This window comes from Sphaerulina musiva (assembly GCF_000320565.1).
Source record: "Sphaerulina musiva SO2202 unplaced genomic scaffold SEPMUscaffold_6, whole genome shotgun sequence".
NCBI classification, from domain to species: domain Eukaryota; kingdom Fungi; phylum Ascomycota; class Dothideomycetes; order Mycosphaerellales; family Mycosphaerellaceae; genus Sphaerulina; species Sphaerulina musiva.
In genome coordinates this window covers 1,678,930-1,695,403 of record NW_016017388.1, presented here as the reverse complement: position 1 = coordinate 1,695,403, position 16,474 = coordinate 1,678,930, and the positions used below count along the sequence as shown (strand labels likewise).

At 53.0% G+C, this 16,474-nt stretch overlaps 8 protein-coding genes across 8 annotated transcripts; 3 read left to right on the top strand and 5 right to left on the bottom strand.

Moving 5' to 3' along the window:
* Positions 1-722: 722 nt before the first annotated feature.
* SEPMUDRAFT_164499 (glycoside hydrolase family 105 protein) lies at positions 723-2,186 on the bottom strand (the record flags this gene model as incomplete). Its single annotated transcript, XM_016908119.1, has 2 exons — positions 885-2,186; positions 723-812 (listed from the first exon to the last, which is right to left on the bottom strand). The coding sequence occupies exons 1-2, from the start codon at positions 1,941-1,943 to the stop codon at positions 723-725; spliced, it is 1,149 nt and encodes a 382-aa protein (XP_016760359.1). The 5' UTR covers positions 1,944-2,186.
* Positions 2,187-3,754: 1,568 nt separating this feature from the next.
* On the bottom strand, positions 3,755-5,447 carry SEPMUDRAFT_67939 (acetamidase; the record flags this gene model as incomplete). Its single annotated transcript, XM_016909800.1, has 2 exons — positions 3,755-5,150; positions 5,221-5,447. 2 exons carry the CDS (start codon positions 5,445-5,447, stop codon positions 3,755-3,757), a joined length of 1,623 nt encoding a protein of 540 aa, XP_016760358.1.
* A 499-nt stretch (positions 5,448-5,946) lies between these two features.
* SEPMUDRAFT_149956 (ABC1-domain-containing protein) lies at positions 5,947-8,525 on the top strand. The gene has a single exon (XM_016905873.1). The coding sequence runs from the start codon at positions 6,023-6,025 to the stop codon at positions 8,357-8,359; it is 2,337 nt and encodes a 778-aa protein (XP_016760357.1). The 5' UTR covers positions 5,947-6,022; the 3' UTR covers positions 8,360-8,525.
* Positions 8,526-8,596: 71 nt separating this feature from the next.
* Positions 8,597-12,184, top strand: SEPMUDRAFT_67933 (DSBA family oxidoreductase; the record flags this gene model as incomplete). The annotated part of the gene is made up of 3 exons (XM_016909799.1): positions 8,597-8,648; positions 8,780-9,356; positions 9,459-12,184. 3 exons carry the CDS (start codon positions 8,597-8,599, stop codon positions 9,544-9,546), a joined length of 717 nt encoding a protein of 238 aa, XP_016760355.1. The 3' UTR covers positions 9,547-12,184.
* SEPMUDRAFT_109011 (uncharacterized protein) lies at positions 9,814-10,272 on the bottom strand (the record flags this gene model as incomplete). The annotated part of the gene is made up of 1 exon (XM_016900761.1): positions 9,814-10,272. The coding sequence occupies one exon, from the start codon at positions 10,270-10,272 to the stop codon at positions 9,814-9,816; it is 459 nt and encodes a 152-aa protein (XP_016760356.1).
* SEPMUDRAFT_46779 (uncharacterized protein) lies at positions 11,188-12,315 on the bottom strand (the record flags this gene model as incomplete). Its single annotated transcript, XM_016909012.1, has 1 exon — positions 11,188-12,315. The coding sequence occupies one exon, from the start codon at positions 12,313-12,315 to the stop codon at positions 11,188-11,190; it is 1,128 nt and encodes a 375-aa protein (XP_016760354.1).
* Positions 12,316-12,578: 263 nt separating this feature from the next.
* On the top strand, positions 12,579-14,230 carry SEPMUDRAFT_67930 (uncharacterized protein; the record flags this gene model as incomplete). The annotated part of the gene is made up of 1 exon (XM_016909798.1): positions 12,579-14,230. One exon carries the CDS (start codon positions 12,579-12,581, stop codon positions 14,085-14,087), a length of 1,509 nt encoding a protein of 502 aa, XP_016760353.1. The 3' UTR covers positions 14,088-14,230.
* Positions 14,231-14,506: 276 nt separating this feature from the next.
* On the bottom strand, positions 14,507-16,126 carry SEPMUDRAFT_45421 (general substrate transporter; the record flags this gene model as incomplete). The annotated part of the gene is made up of 1 exon (XM_016908967.1): positions 14,507-16,126. One exon carries the CDS (start codon positions 16,124-16,126, stop codon positions 14,507-14,509), a length of 1,620 nt encoding a protein of 539 aa, XP_016760352.1.
* Positions 16,127-16,474: the final 348 nt, after the last annotated feature.

The window sequence follows — 16,474 nt, the reverse complement described above, 5'->3', positions numbered from 1 at the left end:
GGGGGAAGAAGAAGAAGAAGGCATTCATTGATGTAGATGTAGTGAAAGTGACTATGGTATCATTACTAATTGAAGCACTCTGTATCTGTTCTTCACTTTCGGACGGGAGGCGACTTGAGGGGCATCGCTCAAACTACATCATCGCCCCAATCATCCCTCGGTAGCCGCTTTGCCGATATCTATCGTCGACTTTCACAATCTCGCCTTTGTATTCTACCTCCTACATGTACCTCCTACTTCTCTGCTCATCACTCTGGACTTCACCCTACAACAAGATTCGTTTCGTATCATCCTTCTTCCTAGAAGCAAAATCCCACCAACTTACCATCTCTGCAGTCCTTTCCTGGCATGGCGAGTGAATACGTCGTCGGCCCCTGTCCCGGGCTTCTTCTCTGGACAGTATGCTGGAGTACCTCCTGGTGGAGGAGATGATATGGGCTGTATGGTAAATATCATTGGTGTGGACGGTAAGTGGTAAGCTCCGACTGGGATGAGTGCGAAGACTGTCAACGGAGCGGCTCTCTTGGGCAGATGTCACACATGCACTCGTCTACTCGATGTCGCGATGCGATGTGGTACCGTATCGACAGCAACCAAGACTTTTTGTGCAGAATTATTGCCTAGAGTCTGCTCATACCTAATATTGTAAATGTACTGATGAACTGTTTAACAACTCGTGTACACCTCGAACATGATCAGATCGAGGAGGTCGCAGCACCTCTTTACTGGAGATGAAGCAGAGGCTGGCTTGCCCACATAAAAGGCCCTACGCCTTTATAGTCGCTCACAGCAGTAGGCACGCCAATATAGTACTGTTCCATTGTCGTCAGTCAAGCCACGCGAGCAATGATAAAAGGAATCACTAGAAGAATTGCAAGACTTACCTCATATGTCCCGTTACCGCTCAAGCTGCCCACCGACACGGTGCCCTCCATTCGCATGGTTCCGTTGTTCGTGTTGTTGAGGACGAACTTGTCTGTCAGCAGCGTATACCCCTTCTCCGCACTGGCATAGTAGTCCCCAGCAGTCAGATACCCATCGGCGATACCCTTCAAAAAGCCATAAGTGAACATTGCAGTTCCCGAGCTCTCAATGTAGTTGCCCTCCATTCCCGGATAGGGATCATTCATAATCAACCACCAACCTCCTGACTCGGAACACTGGTGACTCTTCAAGGCTTCCGCCAGAGTGACAAAGTACTTTTGCAGTCTCGCCTTGGCAGGATGCGTCGCAGGGAAGAGCGGAATGACCTCGAGCAGAGCAATAAAGTACCAGCCGACTGCTCGACTCCAGACGTTTGGTGCTGCTCCAGTGACGGGGTCGGCCCACACTGTACTCTTACTCTCATCGTATCCGTGGACCAGCAGTCCCGAAGTGTGGTTTCTGCAGTGTTCCTCGATGAGATCGAACTGTAACGCAATGTGATCCCATGCAGTGGTATTAGCCGAGTCGAACAGGCTGGTCCATTGGGCGTAGAAGGTGTCGGCCATGAAGATGCCATCCAACCACATCTGATTGGGGTAGGTTGGGTTTCGATGCCAGAAACCTCCTTCTTTGTTTCGATCATGGCGATTCAGTTGCTCCCGGATGATGTCTGCGGCGCTTTTGTACTTGGCTTCCCCCGTGCGATTGTACCACCATAGGAAGTTGTTGCCCATGCGGTAATCATCGAGGGAGTACTTGGTGAGGTTCCATTTGGCAATAGACCCGTTCTGGAGGACGACAGCATCATCAATCTGCGACCGATACCAGTCGACCAGAGTCTCGTTTGCGGTCAGCGCGATGGCAGCTTCATAGCCGGTGTAGAGGACGGAGGTGGTGTAGTGGTAGTCCTTCTTGACGCCTTCCCGGATATAGGTATCAGCGGCCCAAGTCAGGTACTCGGCCGGAGTGAGGGCTGCCGCTGCAGTGCTCAGCGAGGTGAGAAGCCACGAGGACTTCATCTTGCACGACTACTGCGAGGGAGATGGCGTAGTAGTACCTGAGTGTAAGTGAAGGTCAGACAGAAGGGGGAATTGATAGGCCGGAATAGTATTCCAATGCATATATGGAGTGCGAATCAGCTCTCCTTATAGACGGAGAGCGGAGTGTGCAGGTTACATTCGCTGGTAGTGTAGAGCAGTAGATAGCCGACAGTCGTGCTTTTTCGTAGTGAGCTAGAGCGAGAATCAGGCACAAGACTGTATGTAGACTACAGTAGACAATTATCCCGGCCAGTCCTGGAGATCGCAACAAATTAATAACACTCGTCGTCTCGGCATGCACGATCTGGCCCCGGTCGTCCGCCCGCCATGGCCCATGATTACTCCATTATTCCATATAGGGAGAATTCACCTTCCGAAGAGCAAAAGTGTCTCTGTGGTCCCTCTCCTGAACTCACTCGGTTCTTGACATTCGCTACGAGTAAACGGGAGTATTATTCCAGCGTTGATATTGCTTCCACGAGGCCATCGCGTGCGTAGTCGAGGCCGGGCTGTCTGATATAGAGTGTTGGCCTGTCAAGCATCCACTGTCGATATAACACTGCGGGTCAGCGGGGCAGTGTCCGGTGGAACTATATTAGTGACATTCTAGGAGGTAAAAGGCTTGTCTAGGCGCATATGCACAGTGCACACTCTCGGCACGCTATCCATATCCATATCCTCTTCTCTTCTTCTTTTGCTTTTCTGCTGTTCTTTTATCCGGTATTCTCGTCGTGGATGTATCCTCGCTCACAACTACATGTAAGGTACCTTACATATGGTATCTGATGGGACGAGGGGAGGAGTCCGGGCCAGTAGTAGGCGTTGTTGAGGGAGAAAGGAGGTCAGGCACATGTGGTACAACCATACAAGCCGAGTGCAAACCTACGACAGGGGGACATGTCTTTCACGGCGCATTACTTCCGCTACAGCGTCTTACAGTCAGAGTCTCACTCTTCGCATCTCGGAGCGACTGTACCGTTTGGCCCTAGGAGGTCACGTCTTATAAGATGCGTCTGTATAGGAAACGCAACAGGTAGAACTAGAACTGTCACTGTATCGGACCATGACCCTGAACTCGATCTGGTGCGCAAAGAGTAAGACGCTGACCTGCCTATCTCTCTCTGAGCGTACCTATGTTCCCTCTGGGCCCCTACTGTACTATACCAGTCATCCCACCTACGCCAGCGTGGATGACTCAGCTACTAGGCCGTTTCAGATGGCGATGATTGGAGGACTGGAGGATTGTAGGATTGGAGGAGAGACTCATCCGGTGCCTACATCCCTCCTACTCGTACATAGGTAGTGAAGATATCGATGTGTAGGGACGCTGGACGGTTGAACATGACTTCTTCGAGGCGACTGGGGGTCAGCATTGAAACATGAAAAATATGGAGTCGAGTGGTGCCAGATAGGAGGAGGCGAGGAGGAGAAGAAGAAGCTGGGAATCAATGGGGCCGCGAGAAATTGGTCTGCTTGGCGCTCGGATATACTGACTAAGGTACGGTAGGAGGTACCTATTCTAGTGATTACAGTACGAGAACGGAGCTGTATCGCCAATGCTTGTGCTCCAGACCTCGACTACACCGCCCATTCATTCAATGAAAAAGGTATATCCATTCTCCCCATCTCAGCCTGCGCCGAGAATCAGGGGTTTTGGTCCACTGCAAGATGTATAGTACCTGAGCACTCAGCACCGGATGGATACACGAATGGGAGCAGTGCTCGAGGCTGCTCTCCAGTACCTACCTACCTATGCATGGCATTGCACGCAGAGCTGACCAACATCATCTTCACCTCCCACGCCCCAGCGCACTGTCCACAACTCTCGCCGCTCCCAAAACCTTCTCTTCCTCCAATCTTTGTCCAACAAGTTGTATCCCAATCGGCAGGCCGTCCATTGCGACAGGATCATACCGTTCCCAATTCCACTTGTCAGTCTCGTTTCTCGGCTCATATCCCCCCTCCTCCTCCTCCACCCGATCAATACGCTTGTCCACCTTTCCTCCTGGCAGAACAACGGCGGTATAGTCCAGCAGATTCCACACCTTTGTATAACCCACCCATTTGCACCCTCCATGCTTGACTGCAGGATGCGGCATCACGGGCGTCAGCAAAACGTCAACTCTTCTCTTCGTGGAAGGATCCAGAATGCTGTTCCATTTCTGGAGATATGCAGCTTGAGCTGCGCGTTTTCGTTGATGGAGTTGCCAGTACTCGTAGACGGATATAGGCTTCCCTCGATTGACCAGACCTTCCACGTGAGGAATCATGGGCTCACCGCCTTCTGCAACTGATCTTCTGATATCTTCGCCGCCGTCGGCTGTGTAGTAGGCATCCATGATCTGAATACATTCCGTGTGGAGTGTCGATGTCCATGGCACAATCGTGTGACCTGCGGCCTGCAGACGTGAAGCAGTTTCTCGAATGACGCGGGAGATTGATGGGTGTGGCCGCACATGGTCGTCGTCGACTAACAGTCCAATGACGAGTGGACGAGACTGGATCTCAGCATAGACATGTCCCTGCCATGGAAGACGGTGACAGGTGGGATCTTCGTTCCAGGGCTCCGCTTCGATGACAATCTTCGTCACGCTTTCGATCGACTCGAGACTCCGAGCCATGGGTCCAATGACTGACGGGACGTGTTCCTGTCCGGCCGTGCTCACTTGACATCCGAGATATGGCAACCGACCACTACTGGGCTTGAGAGCATACAAGCCCATCATGTGAGAGGGGATGCGCACACTACCGCCTATGTCGGTTCCCCAGCCGATCAGACTGCCATGTTCGTGAAGCAGGGCGCCTTCGCCTCCTGTGGAACCGCCGGGTGTGAGTTGGGAATCTATTGGATTCGTCGTGAGGCCAAATAGAGGATTGTCGGTCTCGCACCACATGATACTCTGTGGCAGATTTGTCTTCGCGATGACTATAGCTCCCGCTCGCTTCAAAATCTGCACCAGCAAAGCATCTTCTATGGCAGGACGAAACGATCTGCCGACATAGCCAAGTGTGGTATCATGGCCTCGCACGTCGAACTGGTCCTTCAGCGTGATGGGTATCCCGTGTAGTGGTCCTACGGTACTGGCAGTCTTTTGCAGGTGATTGTCCAGTGCTATGGCCTGCTCTATAGCCTGAGAGAAGAAGACTTCGGTGAGGCAGTTGGTCTTGGTATGGGCCGTTATTGCTCTGTCATGTCCAATTAGCCCCAGTGTTCACTTAGCGGTCGGAGAGTAGTCGTTTAGGGTAATAAACATACTTTCGAATATATGCCGTAACAACATCCTGTGCCTTGAGCTCTCCTATAGCAATCTTGGAGGCCAATGTTTGCACGTTATCGATGCTCGTAATTGACTCGACATGGTGATTTTGAAGTCCACTGACGATCGCTTGGCCTTGTTCAATATCTCTCGCCTGCTTGTCTCGCTTGAGCTTGACCACCTCACTCCAGGGGGCTTTGGTCTCCTCAAGGGATACCTCTCCCATCTTGTTAGCAGGACAGATCTAATAGGTTCAAAGTAGCAGGTCTAGTAGGCTTTAAGCAGAAGGTCAAGGTGCAAACGGCGCATATCATGTCTCTGAGCAAGCTATCAGTGGGTATAGGTATTGATGCTAGAGGTACAGTCGATTTGTTGATAGGGGATTCCACCCCGTCCGCCGAAACGGCATCAATTGCCGGCCGACAAGAGTGGGGGCTGAATATGACAGTTCATTCTAGGTTATGGAGTCGATTAGTCGGCACGATATGATAGTAGGTAGCCGATCATGACATTATTGCAGTTGTGTCCTACTATACAGGTAGGATGTTGGAGAAGGGGGAGGGGCAGGAGGGAGAGGAATAGGTAGCCCCCTTGTGAGTGTGGTTTGGGTCTAGGAGGTAGATATGAGCGGATTTGTCTCGATTCGGCAAGCGTAGTCGATGACGACGGGAGGTCAACAAATTGACAATATCACAAATTCACAATACCTTAACACCTGCATGATTCTTCTCCCAGCACTAGGTCAGCAGATAACTCTGGTTTCCAGTCAACAAGAATGAACGACAGATCAATACCCTGACCATGTCTGGGAAGCGGCTGATTGATGCCGCCAAGCTGGTCTCTGCTGGCGGGACAATCGCAAAAAGCCACTACCGCATCCGCAAAGAACAATATGATCTGTTCACGCGAACGTCGAGTGTAGCAAAGGCCGTCAAGGGCCAGACGGACCGCGTGACGGTGACGGTGGGAGCTGCCATCGAGTTGGCCAAGCGATTCAGTGACAGCACGCCGAGCTGGCAGAGACAGGCCGAGGATGGAGTGGAATATGCGCGGCGGCAGGGTCAGGCGGCGGCGCGGGAGGTCGACAACATCACCAAAGACGTGAAGACGGCGGCGAAAAATGCTGGGTTGGGGGCAGCGAAACAGGACGATGGCACATTGGCCAGCCTGAGGAAGCGAGAACAGCAACGGCAGTCAGAGGCACAGATACCAGCGAGAGCAGCAGATACACAACCTTTACAAGAGTCTGGCCCGGGACGCGACACCTTCAGCCAGCGGTCAGACCAAGTTTCGCCCGAGCTCTCGTCTCTGCCACGAACGAAGCTCCCACGACATGCAGAGTCGGCGCAGGGAGATTCACCACCAACAGACCTGGATCAAGATGTATACCCATCACCTACAGAAGCAAAAGCAGCCAGTCCTGAGACTCTGCCAGACGGGGTTGATCAGATTTTCCACAGTCCACGGATATCCAAGATGCTCGGTGCATCTGCTGGCCAGAGCACCAACCCCTACGCAAAGAGACAGAAGATGGCCCCCAAACCGTTGCCTGAAATGGTAGAGGCAGAAAGACGGCGAGAGGAAGAGGCGAAGCAGCGACGGGAAGCACAAACTGTGAGTCAGACAGCTCCTCTACCAGCTGCTGCTCAGCCGGAACCCGTGAAGAGCCAGAGTGCGGGAGATGCAGAGACGCAGCATCTCGCCTCCGAACTCGCTAATGCTGCTGCGCCGCCAGGGTCAAGCTCTCCGATGAGTGCTGGTGAGCAGCCAACACAGAGCAAAGTCTATGAGATGCGCGAGTCCCGAGTACCAGCCACTCGCTTTGGCCGCATCTGGCAATACGGCGGTCTTGCCACCAGCATGGCGTTTGGTGCTGTAGGCGAAAGCTTCAGCAGACTCGTTGGAGGCGGTAGTACTGGTAGTTTGATGCTCAGCGAAGCCAACATGAACCGGCTGGTGGCGAAGCTGAGTCGAATGCGTGGCGCCGCTCTCAAACTGGGCCAGATGATGAGCTTCCAGGACAGCAAGGTCCTGCCTCCGACCATCAACGCTGTCCTGCAGCGAGTGCAGGATAGTGCCGACTACATGCCTGCTTCACAACGCAACAAGGTTCTCAGCCAGAATCTCGGCTCTGCGTGGAGGGAAAAGTTCAGCTCGTTTGACGAGAAGCCTTTTGCTGCCGCCTCGATAGGACAGGTGCATCGGGCGGTGCTGAAGACTCCAGCTGGCGAGGTCGACGTGGCAGTCAAGGTACAGTATCCAGGCGTGCGTGGCAGCATTGACTCTGATCTGAACAACCTCTCCCTCCTTTTGACTGCATCTCAACTGTTACCCAAGGGCCTCTTCCTGGACCGCACCATCGCCAATGCCCGCACCGAACTGGGCTGGGAATGCGACTATGAACGGGAAGCAAAGGCCTGTATCAAGTTCCGCGACGAGCACCTCGCCGACGAAACTGACATCTTTACGGTGCCCAAGGTATATACCGAAGCCTCTGGGCCGGACGTTCTCACGGCCGAGTTCCTTCACGGCACTGGTGTGACCAAGGTGAAGGATCTGACACAACACGAGCGAGACTGGATTGGTTCTAACATTCTGCGACTCTGCTTACGCGAACTCATGGAATTCAAATTCATGCAAACGGATCCGAACTGGACCAACTTCTTGTACAATCGAGAAACCAAGAAAATCGAACTTCTCGACTTTGGAGCAAGTCGAGAGTTTCCCGACAAGTTCGTAGAGCCGTATTGCGAACTGCTCATTGCCGCATCTAAGAGCGACCGTGAAGCCTGCCGAGATCTATCGATACAGCTCGGCTACTTGACCGGGCATGAGAGCCCAGCAATGCTGAGAGCACATGTCGACTCCATATTGACGCTCGCTGAGCCCTTTGTGGCCTCGGCGCCCGAAGTCTACGACTTCAGAGGCCAGACAGTGACGGATCGCGTCCGGCAGAACATTGGACTCATGTTAAGGGAACGTCTCGCGCCACCCCCAGAGGAGACGTACAGCTTGCACCGAAAGCTGAGTGGTGCCTTTTTGCTGTGTGCTAGACTGGAAAGCAAAGTGAAGGCGAGGGACATGTTCTCGCAAGCTGCTCAAGTGTGGCGAGGCCAAGCGGATAAGGTCAAGTTGTAATGGCGAGAACAGTCTGTAGGACCCAAAAGGGCGTTATGTAAACATAGATATGTACAGCATCGCATCAGGGGTAGCATAAAGAGCAAAGCGTCCCAGCCAGGCCTCGGGAGGTGAGGCTATAATATCTAGAAGCAAAAGCCTCGGAGCATCCTCGGCTTAAGCTGCCGCCTCCAACTTCACATGAATTCGCTCAATCAATAATATGAATATTGCAAGACAATTGAAGTTTCTCAGAATATGAGCACCAACACGGGCAATGGTGGGAGGATAGACCTCTATGTCGACTGCAGTACGTTGAATAGCCACATTCCTACTCCTCTGTCCCTCTGTGTCCTCGAGCATCAACCCGTAACAATTACAGAAACCCATAAAATGACATCTTCACCTCGTTGTAATATCTAATTCATACCTCGTAACTAGACTCCCCATGGTCCTACTTCGCCTATCTGTATCTTCGACGCAACCGCCCCGCCCTCTCCCAGCATAACATCTCAGTGGAAATCCATCCCATCTTCCTCGGAGGCATCAATGTCGGATCGGGAAATAAACCCCCCTGGACTCTCCCTGCCAAAGCCCGTCTGAGCAAACTCGAACTTCCACGTGGAATGCAGTACTTCGGTCTCCCGCCGAATGCCATGAAAACTCCGCCTTTCTTTCCCATTATGAGTATATTACCCATGCGCGCCATGCTGGTGGCCAAGGACCAGTGCGAGTATGACAGGTATGAAGACGCTTTTGGGGGGCTCTGGGAGGCTTTGTGGGGTATTGGGGGGGAGAATCGAGATGTGAGTCGTGTGGATGTTCTGGCGGAAGTGCTGAGAAAGTATTTTGGAGAGGGCGAGGTGGAGTTGATTATGAAAGGAGCGGTGGATGCCAAGTATAAGAAGTTGTTGGTCGATGAGACGGCGAGATTGGTGGACCAGGGGGCTTTTGGTGCGCCTTGGTTGCTTGTGACGAATGCGGACGGGAGAGAGGAGAGCTTCTTTGGCAGTGATCGGTATGTTGGATTCTCTGCGTGGGCGACTTCTTCGTTTCTGCGTCTGCTCGATTGTTTAAATGACTGCATGTCGGGGTCAGGCAGCTAATGTTGAATCTTCAGGTGGCACTTCATTTATCAGTTCCTGGGAGTACCGTTCCAGGACATCACGATCTTGCCGCCGCCAGGTAAAGATGGAGCAAAGCTCTGATCTCTATGGTCATCAGCTAGCGATGATGAAGATCTAGGTGGTGCAACCGCACAGCAGGCCTAATGAACTACATGCTGACGCTTTTCCACTGATGCAGACTGACTGACAGATTGATTGGTAGATATAACATATCATTACTTGACTAGTTCGGTAGTGATACAGTTCCCTTGCTCATCGCTGTGCACGCGCTAATGCTTTATCGTGTTGTCATTCCTCCCCTGAAGTCTTTTCACATCCTCTCTAAATCACAAAATTTCCTTAATTTCCTTACTGCAAGAAGCTCGGTGCAAGCTTGTGGCCCATAATCTTGTCAATCAGCTTCCGGTGCTTCGCTTCCGAGTCCTCGGGAAATCCAGAAGCTCTGCCATCCTGGCTGACGCGGTGCACATCATAGGCACCTCTCGATGTGCTTCGGCTCCTGCTCGATGAGCTAGAAGGAGACAGGTAGGTGTCACGGTCATATGCACTCAGTGTGTTTCCGCTTTCTTTAGAACCCTTGGAGTCGACTGGAGTGGAAGTGTAGGATGGTTCATCGTCTGCGCCAGATGATGCTGCTCTTGACTCGCCGGACGACCATTCTGGGTATGTGTTGGCTTGAGACGGAGTTACGTCTTGCGAAGGGATGTTATTGTTGTTGTTGTTGCTGGTCTTGTGGATGGGGCCTGAGAGCTGGGGCATGTGAACGGAGTGCGACGCACTGTTCATATTGTTGTCGGAGATGCTCATGTTGGTTGCGTGTTATTGATAGTGGAGTAGTCGTGCTGTGGGATGTTGGTTCTCTTGATTGAATATGTCTTTCTGCTCTTGGGATGCTCCTCCTGCTCAGGAACACAAGCAGGTCTATATACCCGCCGACCATGACACAGACCCATGAGGCAAGTCTTGGGACATACTCCTATTCCAAGACGTCGACATCATCCTGGCCGCAGAAATTGCGAATATTCAGCCAAACGCCATGGCGACTCTTATCTCAACCGCCTTGCGTCACGCCAATACCATTTCGCCAAGAGAAGCACCGGAGTATGGCTGTCCAAGAGGGATCGTAGCCTTGGCAGACCCTTGCGAGCGGCGAACCACGACATCATCGTGTCTTGTCCGCGGACTGATCCACGTGCGATTGTGCACTCGATTCCAGAGTAGGCCCGAGTACCTGGTTGCCTGGATGTGAGAGTTGAGGGCAGAGCTAGAACCTGTGGGCGCGTTGTGCTTGGCGCATTAGTCCATCATCTGTACCAGGTATAGGAGGTACTGTGGACTTTATCGCTGGGTGGGCGCGCAGGCTTCGAGCACCATCACACCTGGAAAAAGTAGCAGAGTATTGTCTTGTGATTGTTGGAAACCAGTCCTGCTACACACGCATATTGTACACGGAAAGAGAAGCAGTAATCGGAACGGAGGTAACCTTTGGCCCGGCGTCCACCAGTTCTGTCGCCAGGATGGCCCAGGTCGCTTCTGTGTGGCATCAAACTACCTTACTACGCAACATGCGCGGAATGTTGTCGGCGACAGGGAGTCGCATCTGTAGATATCGTCTGTAGACTCACTAGACATGTGCCTCTGCCACAAACTCCAAGAGTTGACGACACGTCGTCGAGGATGCACGCAGCGCGTCGAACTCCACGTGCAACTGCGCCAACCACATCAGTCGCGGATCATCCTCCTCCAAGCCTCGAGCGCAGAATGATCATAAGAGCCCTGAGCCGGCGCTCTCCCCTCTAAGATTGCCGCCAGTCCGCTCAGTGTATGCTCGTAAGCTGCAATAAGACGCCGAGCCTCCTCTGCTTGAGGCATCTCCTCCCCAAGCATCTTGTTGGCTAAGAACACGCCGTGCAAGATAGGTACGGCATGTTGAAATTCCGAATGCGGACCTTGCTCTCTCAATACCAGCTTTGTTTCCAATACAGAAGCATCGAGCTGTTCCTCGCCAATCGAACATAGCAGGCGATCCGCGTATCTGGCAACCGTCTCGTTTTCATCAACACCTTGGTTGTGTTTATATGCGTAGACAGAGACGAGTTCGAGCTGTACTCCCAAAATGAACGGATCCATCCTCGGATCTCCCTCCACGATATTTCTTCCTGCTCCATGTTGCTCAGTCTCCAGCAACTGCGCAATGCGTTGCAACATCTCCAGCGCTCGTATGACATGCTCCTTCTCCCATCCACTCCTTTGCGCCGTATCTCTCACACCCATCACCAACGTCTTCAACACCAAACCGCTCTTCAAAGACATGCTTGTCTTATCAGCGTGTTGCAGCATCTTCAGCACCTGCGAAATCTGTCCTTGACGGACCGCTTTGCGGACGATCTTATCCTGTACTTTCTCCTCTAACGGCGCTTTGTGGACTTCTTTGAGCGCTTGTAGCAGCTTCGCAACATTCTCCCAATCTCTGCCATCTTTGCTTTGGAAGATTTGTTCCAGCGCCGCTTTCACTAATTTCATCCTCGCAGGCCGCTCAGTGTGACGGTCGAACCATTGTAGTTTGATTTCTTGACCTCCCAATTCGATGGTGGTGGGGTTCTCTTTCAGGTAGTCTTTCTTGTGGGGGGAAAAGATGAGCTGCTGCTCGCGTCTGGTGAGAAAGGCGGGGACGAGATGTTTATCGCGGTAGGCGGCGAGAGTGTCGTTGAGGGTTTTATTGGTGGAGGGCGTGAAAGTCGGGAACTCGACCGGGCGGGTGGTGCTTTGGCAGAAGGTGCGCGTGATCAGACGGGACGGCTGGGATTGCCGTTGCAGACGGAGGGAGCAGCGCGTGCAGAGTGAAGCCATTCTGGTTGCTGTTTGGGGAGTGATATCGCTGTTTTGTCTTGTAGACACTGGAGGACCATGGGAGATGCCAAGATGGAGGGAGCGGCGAGTCGGACTCCCGCATCCCAGCGAATGGAAGCGAGAGCGAGCAGCGTCATGCTACACTACATACGGTCCCTACCTTACATAGGTAGCTGTCGTCTATACCAAGCTCCTCCTCCTCCTCCTCCCCCCCTCCACCACAGCATGTAAGAACGAGAACCATGGACACTCAACGTTTCCCAATGGCGCCGTCGAGGGAACCCAATCCTCTCCGCCCATACTATATTCCGCCCTCCATCGGTCCATCTCCCGCCGCCGCCGCCGCCGCCGCCTCCTCCACACCGCCGTCACAGGCGTCAGCTATCCACGCGACCTCGCGCTTGAACGACACCTCCTCTTTCTCCACCTCGGCGCGAGACTTGTTCCCCGACATCGACATCTCCTCCACCACTAGCGAGGCCTGGTCGCATACCCGTAGCTTGTTCGATACTCTCGCATGGCGCTACACGTCGATCGTGCTGGCACAACCCTTTGACGTGGCCAAGACTCTCTTGCAGGTGTCGCTTCCGCAGTCTCAGCAGAGTCTAGGAGTTGCACAGAAGAAGCGGACGACGACGGGGCAGAGTACGACGACGAGCCGAGGCCGCGGCGGGAACCCTTACGAAACAGAGACCGACGGAGACACCACAGAGGACAGCGACGATGAAGAGAATGGCATTCCAGATTACTTCTCCGCAACAGCGCCGCGAAGCCGCTCACCACGACGGCGGAAACGGACTCCGCCCAGCGATAGTGCAGATCTCTCACCCACACCTCGTCCACGGAACAGAACTCAACCCGGCCTCGGGAGCGATGATATGTCTTTACGGATAAAGAAGCCTGACAGTGTCATGCAAGCTGTGTCGGCCTTGTATAATACTTCCGGTGCTGTGGGGCTTTGGAGAGCAAACAATACCACCTTTCTATATTCCATTCTGCTGCGAACTACAGACTCTTTCATCAGAGGTTTGCTATTGGCGATACTAGGTCTACCAGATATCGTAGGGCCAGAACAAGGAGGTCTGGCGCCTGGCTTGACCATGTCTGGCGGAGCTGGCTTTTCTGGAATTGATCTGTCCGATTCTCCCAACCCACTCGGCTCACTTTTGGTCATTGGCCTGGCAAGTTGCTTGACCGGCTTGTTGCTGGCCCCACTCGACCTCGTTCGGACTCGTTTAATTGTCACGCCCATTTCAGAAGGCAAGCGAGGCCTCGTCTCGAACCTCAAACGCCTTCCCTCCTTTTTCGCACCAGCGAGTCTTTGGACCCCCACAGCTCTGTATCACCTCATTCCGAACGTCTTCTCCGCTGCAACACCACTCTTCCTTCGAAGACAACTTCGCATAGCCCCCGAACTTACCCCTTCCTTGTGGTCTCTGGCATCTTTCAGTACCACTTTAACAGAACTGTTCATTCGACTGCCTTTGGAAACGCTCGTCAGGAGGGCGCAGGTGCAGCATTTGAAGCAGGCGGACCCTGAGATGAAGATGATTGTGGAGCCTGCTTCTTACAGTGGCGTGTGGGGCACAGTCTATGGCATTATGTACACTGAAGGCGAGACCACCACGAAAGCCAAGAATGGTATGCTGCGGACCAGGCGGGGCCAAGGTGTGGCTGGGTTAGTGAGAGGTTGGAGAGTTGGTTTCTGGGGGTTGGTGGGGGTATGGGGTGCAGGCGCCTTGGGGCCTGGGGACAAGGGAAGGGAGTTTTGAGAACCGCGCTCAGTGATGGATGATGAACCCACCCATATTGAATGATGTGCCGCTAATTTGAGCAAGAAATGATACCCAGTCGTTAATCGATACAACAGGCAGCTATGGCGGATATGCATCGAAGTAAGATTTTTCCTCTTCCGTACAGTTTCCCAGGATGTAGGTAGTGGTGTGACTTTGCCAAGTTCGCGCTGTGAAATGTGCAGCTGTACTACCGAACGACTGCATTGGTGGAAAGAGCATCCAATCCAGTCAAAGCCATACCACCCCATCTGGCTGGGCGACATTTTAGGGGTTCGCAATGCACATCGCGCTCAGCCTTGCTTCCCCTGCCTCCCTCCCCTTTTGAGATGAGGCGGCTCTACTTTTTCTCTTTCTTTTCTTTTTCTTTCCTTCTTTTTCGGAGAAGGTCGATCACATTACGCTTCTGCAGACTTCTCAGAGTGCTTCATCTCCACAACAGACTCCTCAACCACCACGGTGCCATTCATGACTTCAGTGCGATCAAAGTCTGTCAGATCGGTCCGAGCGAAGTTCCTAGCAGAGACTTTGCGCTCAAAGAGCACATCGAGCTCCTCAAAAGTTCGATCTTTGCTCTCGGGAAGATAGAAGAATGCCCAGAGAACGACCAAGGTACTGAGACCACCAAACAGAAATCCGACTTTCGCGCCCCAGCCAGCTTTGGCGGGATCCATGGCGTACGGCAGGCCGGCGGTGATCGAAATATAAAAGGCATGGGGTACGAAACATGCGATGCCCAGCGTTTTTCCGCGGATTCTCGTGCTCGGAAGCTCGGCAATGAGAACATAGACAATGGGGCCCAGGCCAATGTTGTAGACAAAGTTGAACAGGAGCAGCCCGACTGCTTTGCCGTACATGGCGCCTTTGTTGGAGTCTGAGGCCAGACCGAGAAAGCCCACAATGAACATCAGGAGCGTGGTGAGGCTGCATGTCCAGATATAGCCATCTCTTCGGCCCCATATCGTCATTAATGGCCAGGAGAGGATGTTGCCGACCACGCCGAGAGCGAACAGACCACAGGAGAGATCAAACGATCGGTCCGTGGAGAGGCCGGCCAGTTGGAAGAAGTATGTGCAATAAGATGCCGCCAGATTGATGCCGCAAAAGAATTGACCACTATATGCAATGGCACAGATTGCAGTACGTCGAAGATTCGTGCCTCGAAAGCAGTCCGCATACGAGGTGCTCGCTGATAATTCGGACTCCAGAGTGATTGTTTCCTTGATATGAGCCAGGGTATCCTCCACTTCGTCCTGGTAGCCCGTCCGCTGGAGAGACCTTTTTGCCTCTTCAAATCGACCTCGTTTCGCGAGAGACCATGGCGTCTCCGGCGCCAGATACGCACCCACGACGAAGATCAGGGGAAATGCATATTCCGTAATGAATGGGATCTTATACGCCCACTTGTCACTCCGGCTCTCTGTTCCTCGCAGAACCACAATGCCAATCAGCGAGCCCAGCACTTGAGACAGGTTATTGCAGGAGAGACCAATTCCACGCAAACACACCGGCAGGATCTCCGAGATGTATGCAGGGCCGAGAACCGGGCAACCGCCCACAAGCAGGCCGGTCAGCAGATCCCCAACGAAGATGGTGGCCGCACTGTTCCCCAGCACCTCGAGCAAGAGAGTGGCAAACGAGAGTGTCATGGCCACAATCAGTGTCTTCCTGGGTCCGAAGCGATCCACACACCAACCACTCCATAGAGCCGAGAGCATGTATCCAATGGCAGGGGCGTAGGCAAAGGCGGAGATCCACGATGGAGCGAGAATGTATGTCCCCGAGCCGACTGGATGCTCATATCCGAATTTCTTGCGAAAGGCTGGCACGCCTACGAGAGTTCCCACAATAGTGGGTTCATAGCCGATGATCACATTGGGCAGACAGAAGAGAATGGCCCAGAGAACGGCGGTGCGGTGCTTGACCAAGGCTTGGCGGATGGTGAGCGTGTGTTCGCGGCGAGTTGTCGCTTTCGAGCTGGCGATCAAGGCGGAATCAAGGACAATTTTGGTGTCCATGGTGATGAAATTTTCTCTCCCAGTGCTGCCACCTTGCAGTCGACTGTCAGGAATCCTCTCTTTGGTCCCAATTCCTGGCGAGTTGCAATAAGAAGATGTTGGTTGCTTGACCCTGCATTCGGAGAAGTGGTGCTATGGAGAGTCTACAGGTAGCTTCCACTGGGTAGTGCTCTGTCGATACGATTCCTAAATATTCGGATGGTCGTCGTGAGATGTGGGTCGAGGCAGCGGCGGTATCTAGTAGTCTTCACAGCGTATAGATTCGAGATATATAGGATCTTTACTGGAGACGATTAGGCAAATCACTCGTGGAAACTCACGTGGCTGGAGATGAGAGCATCGCGGGGA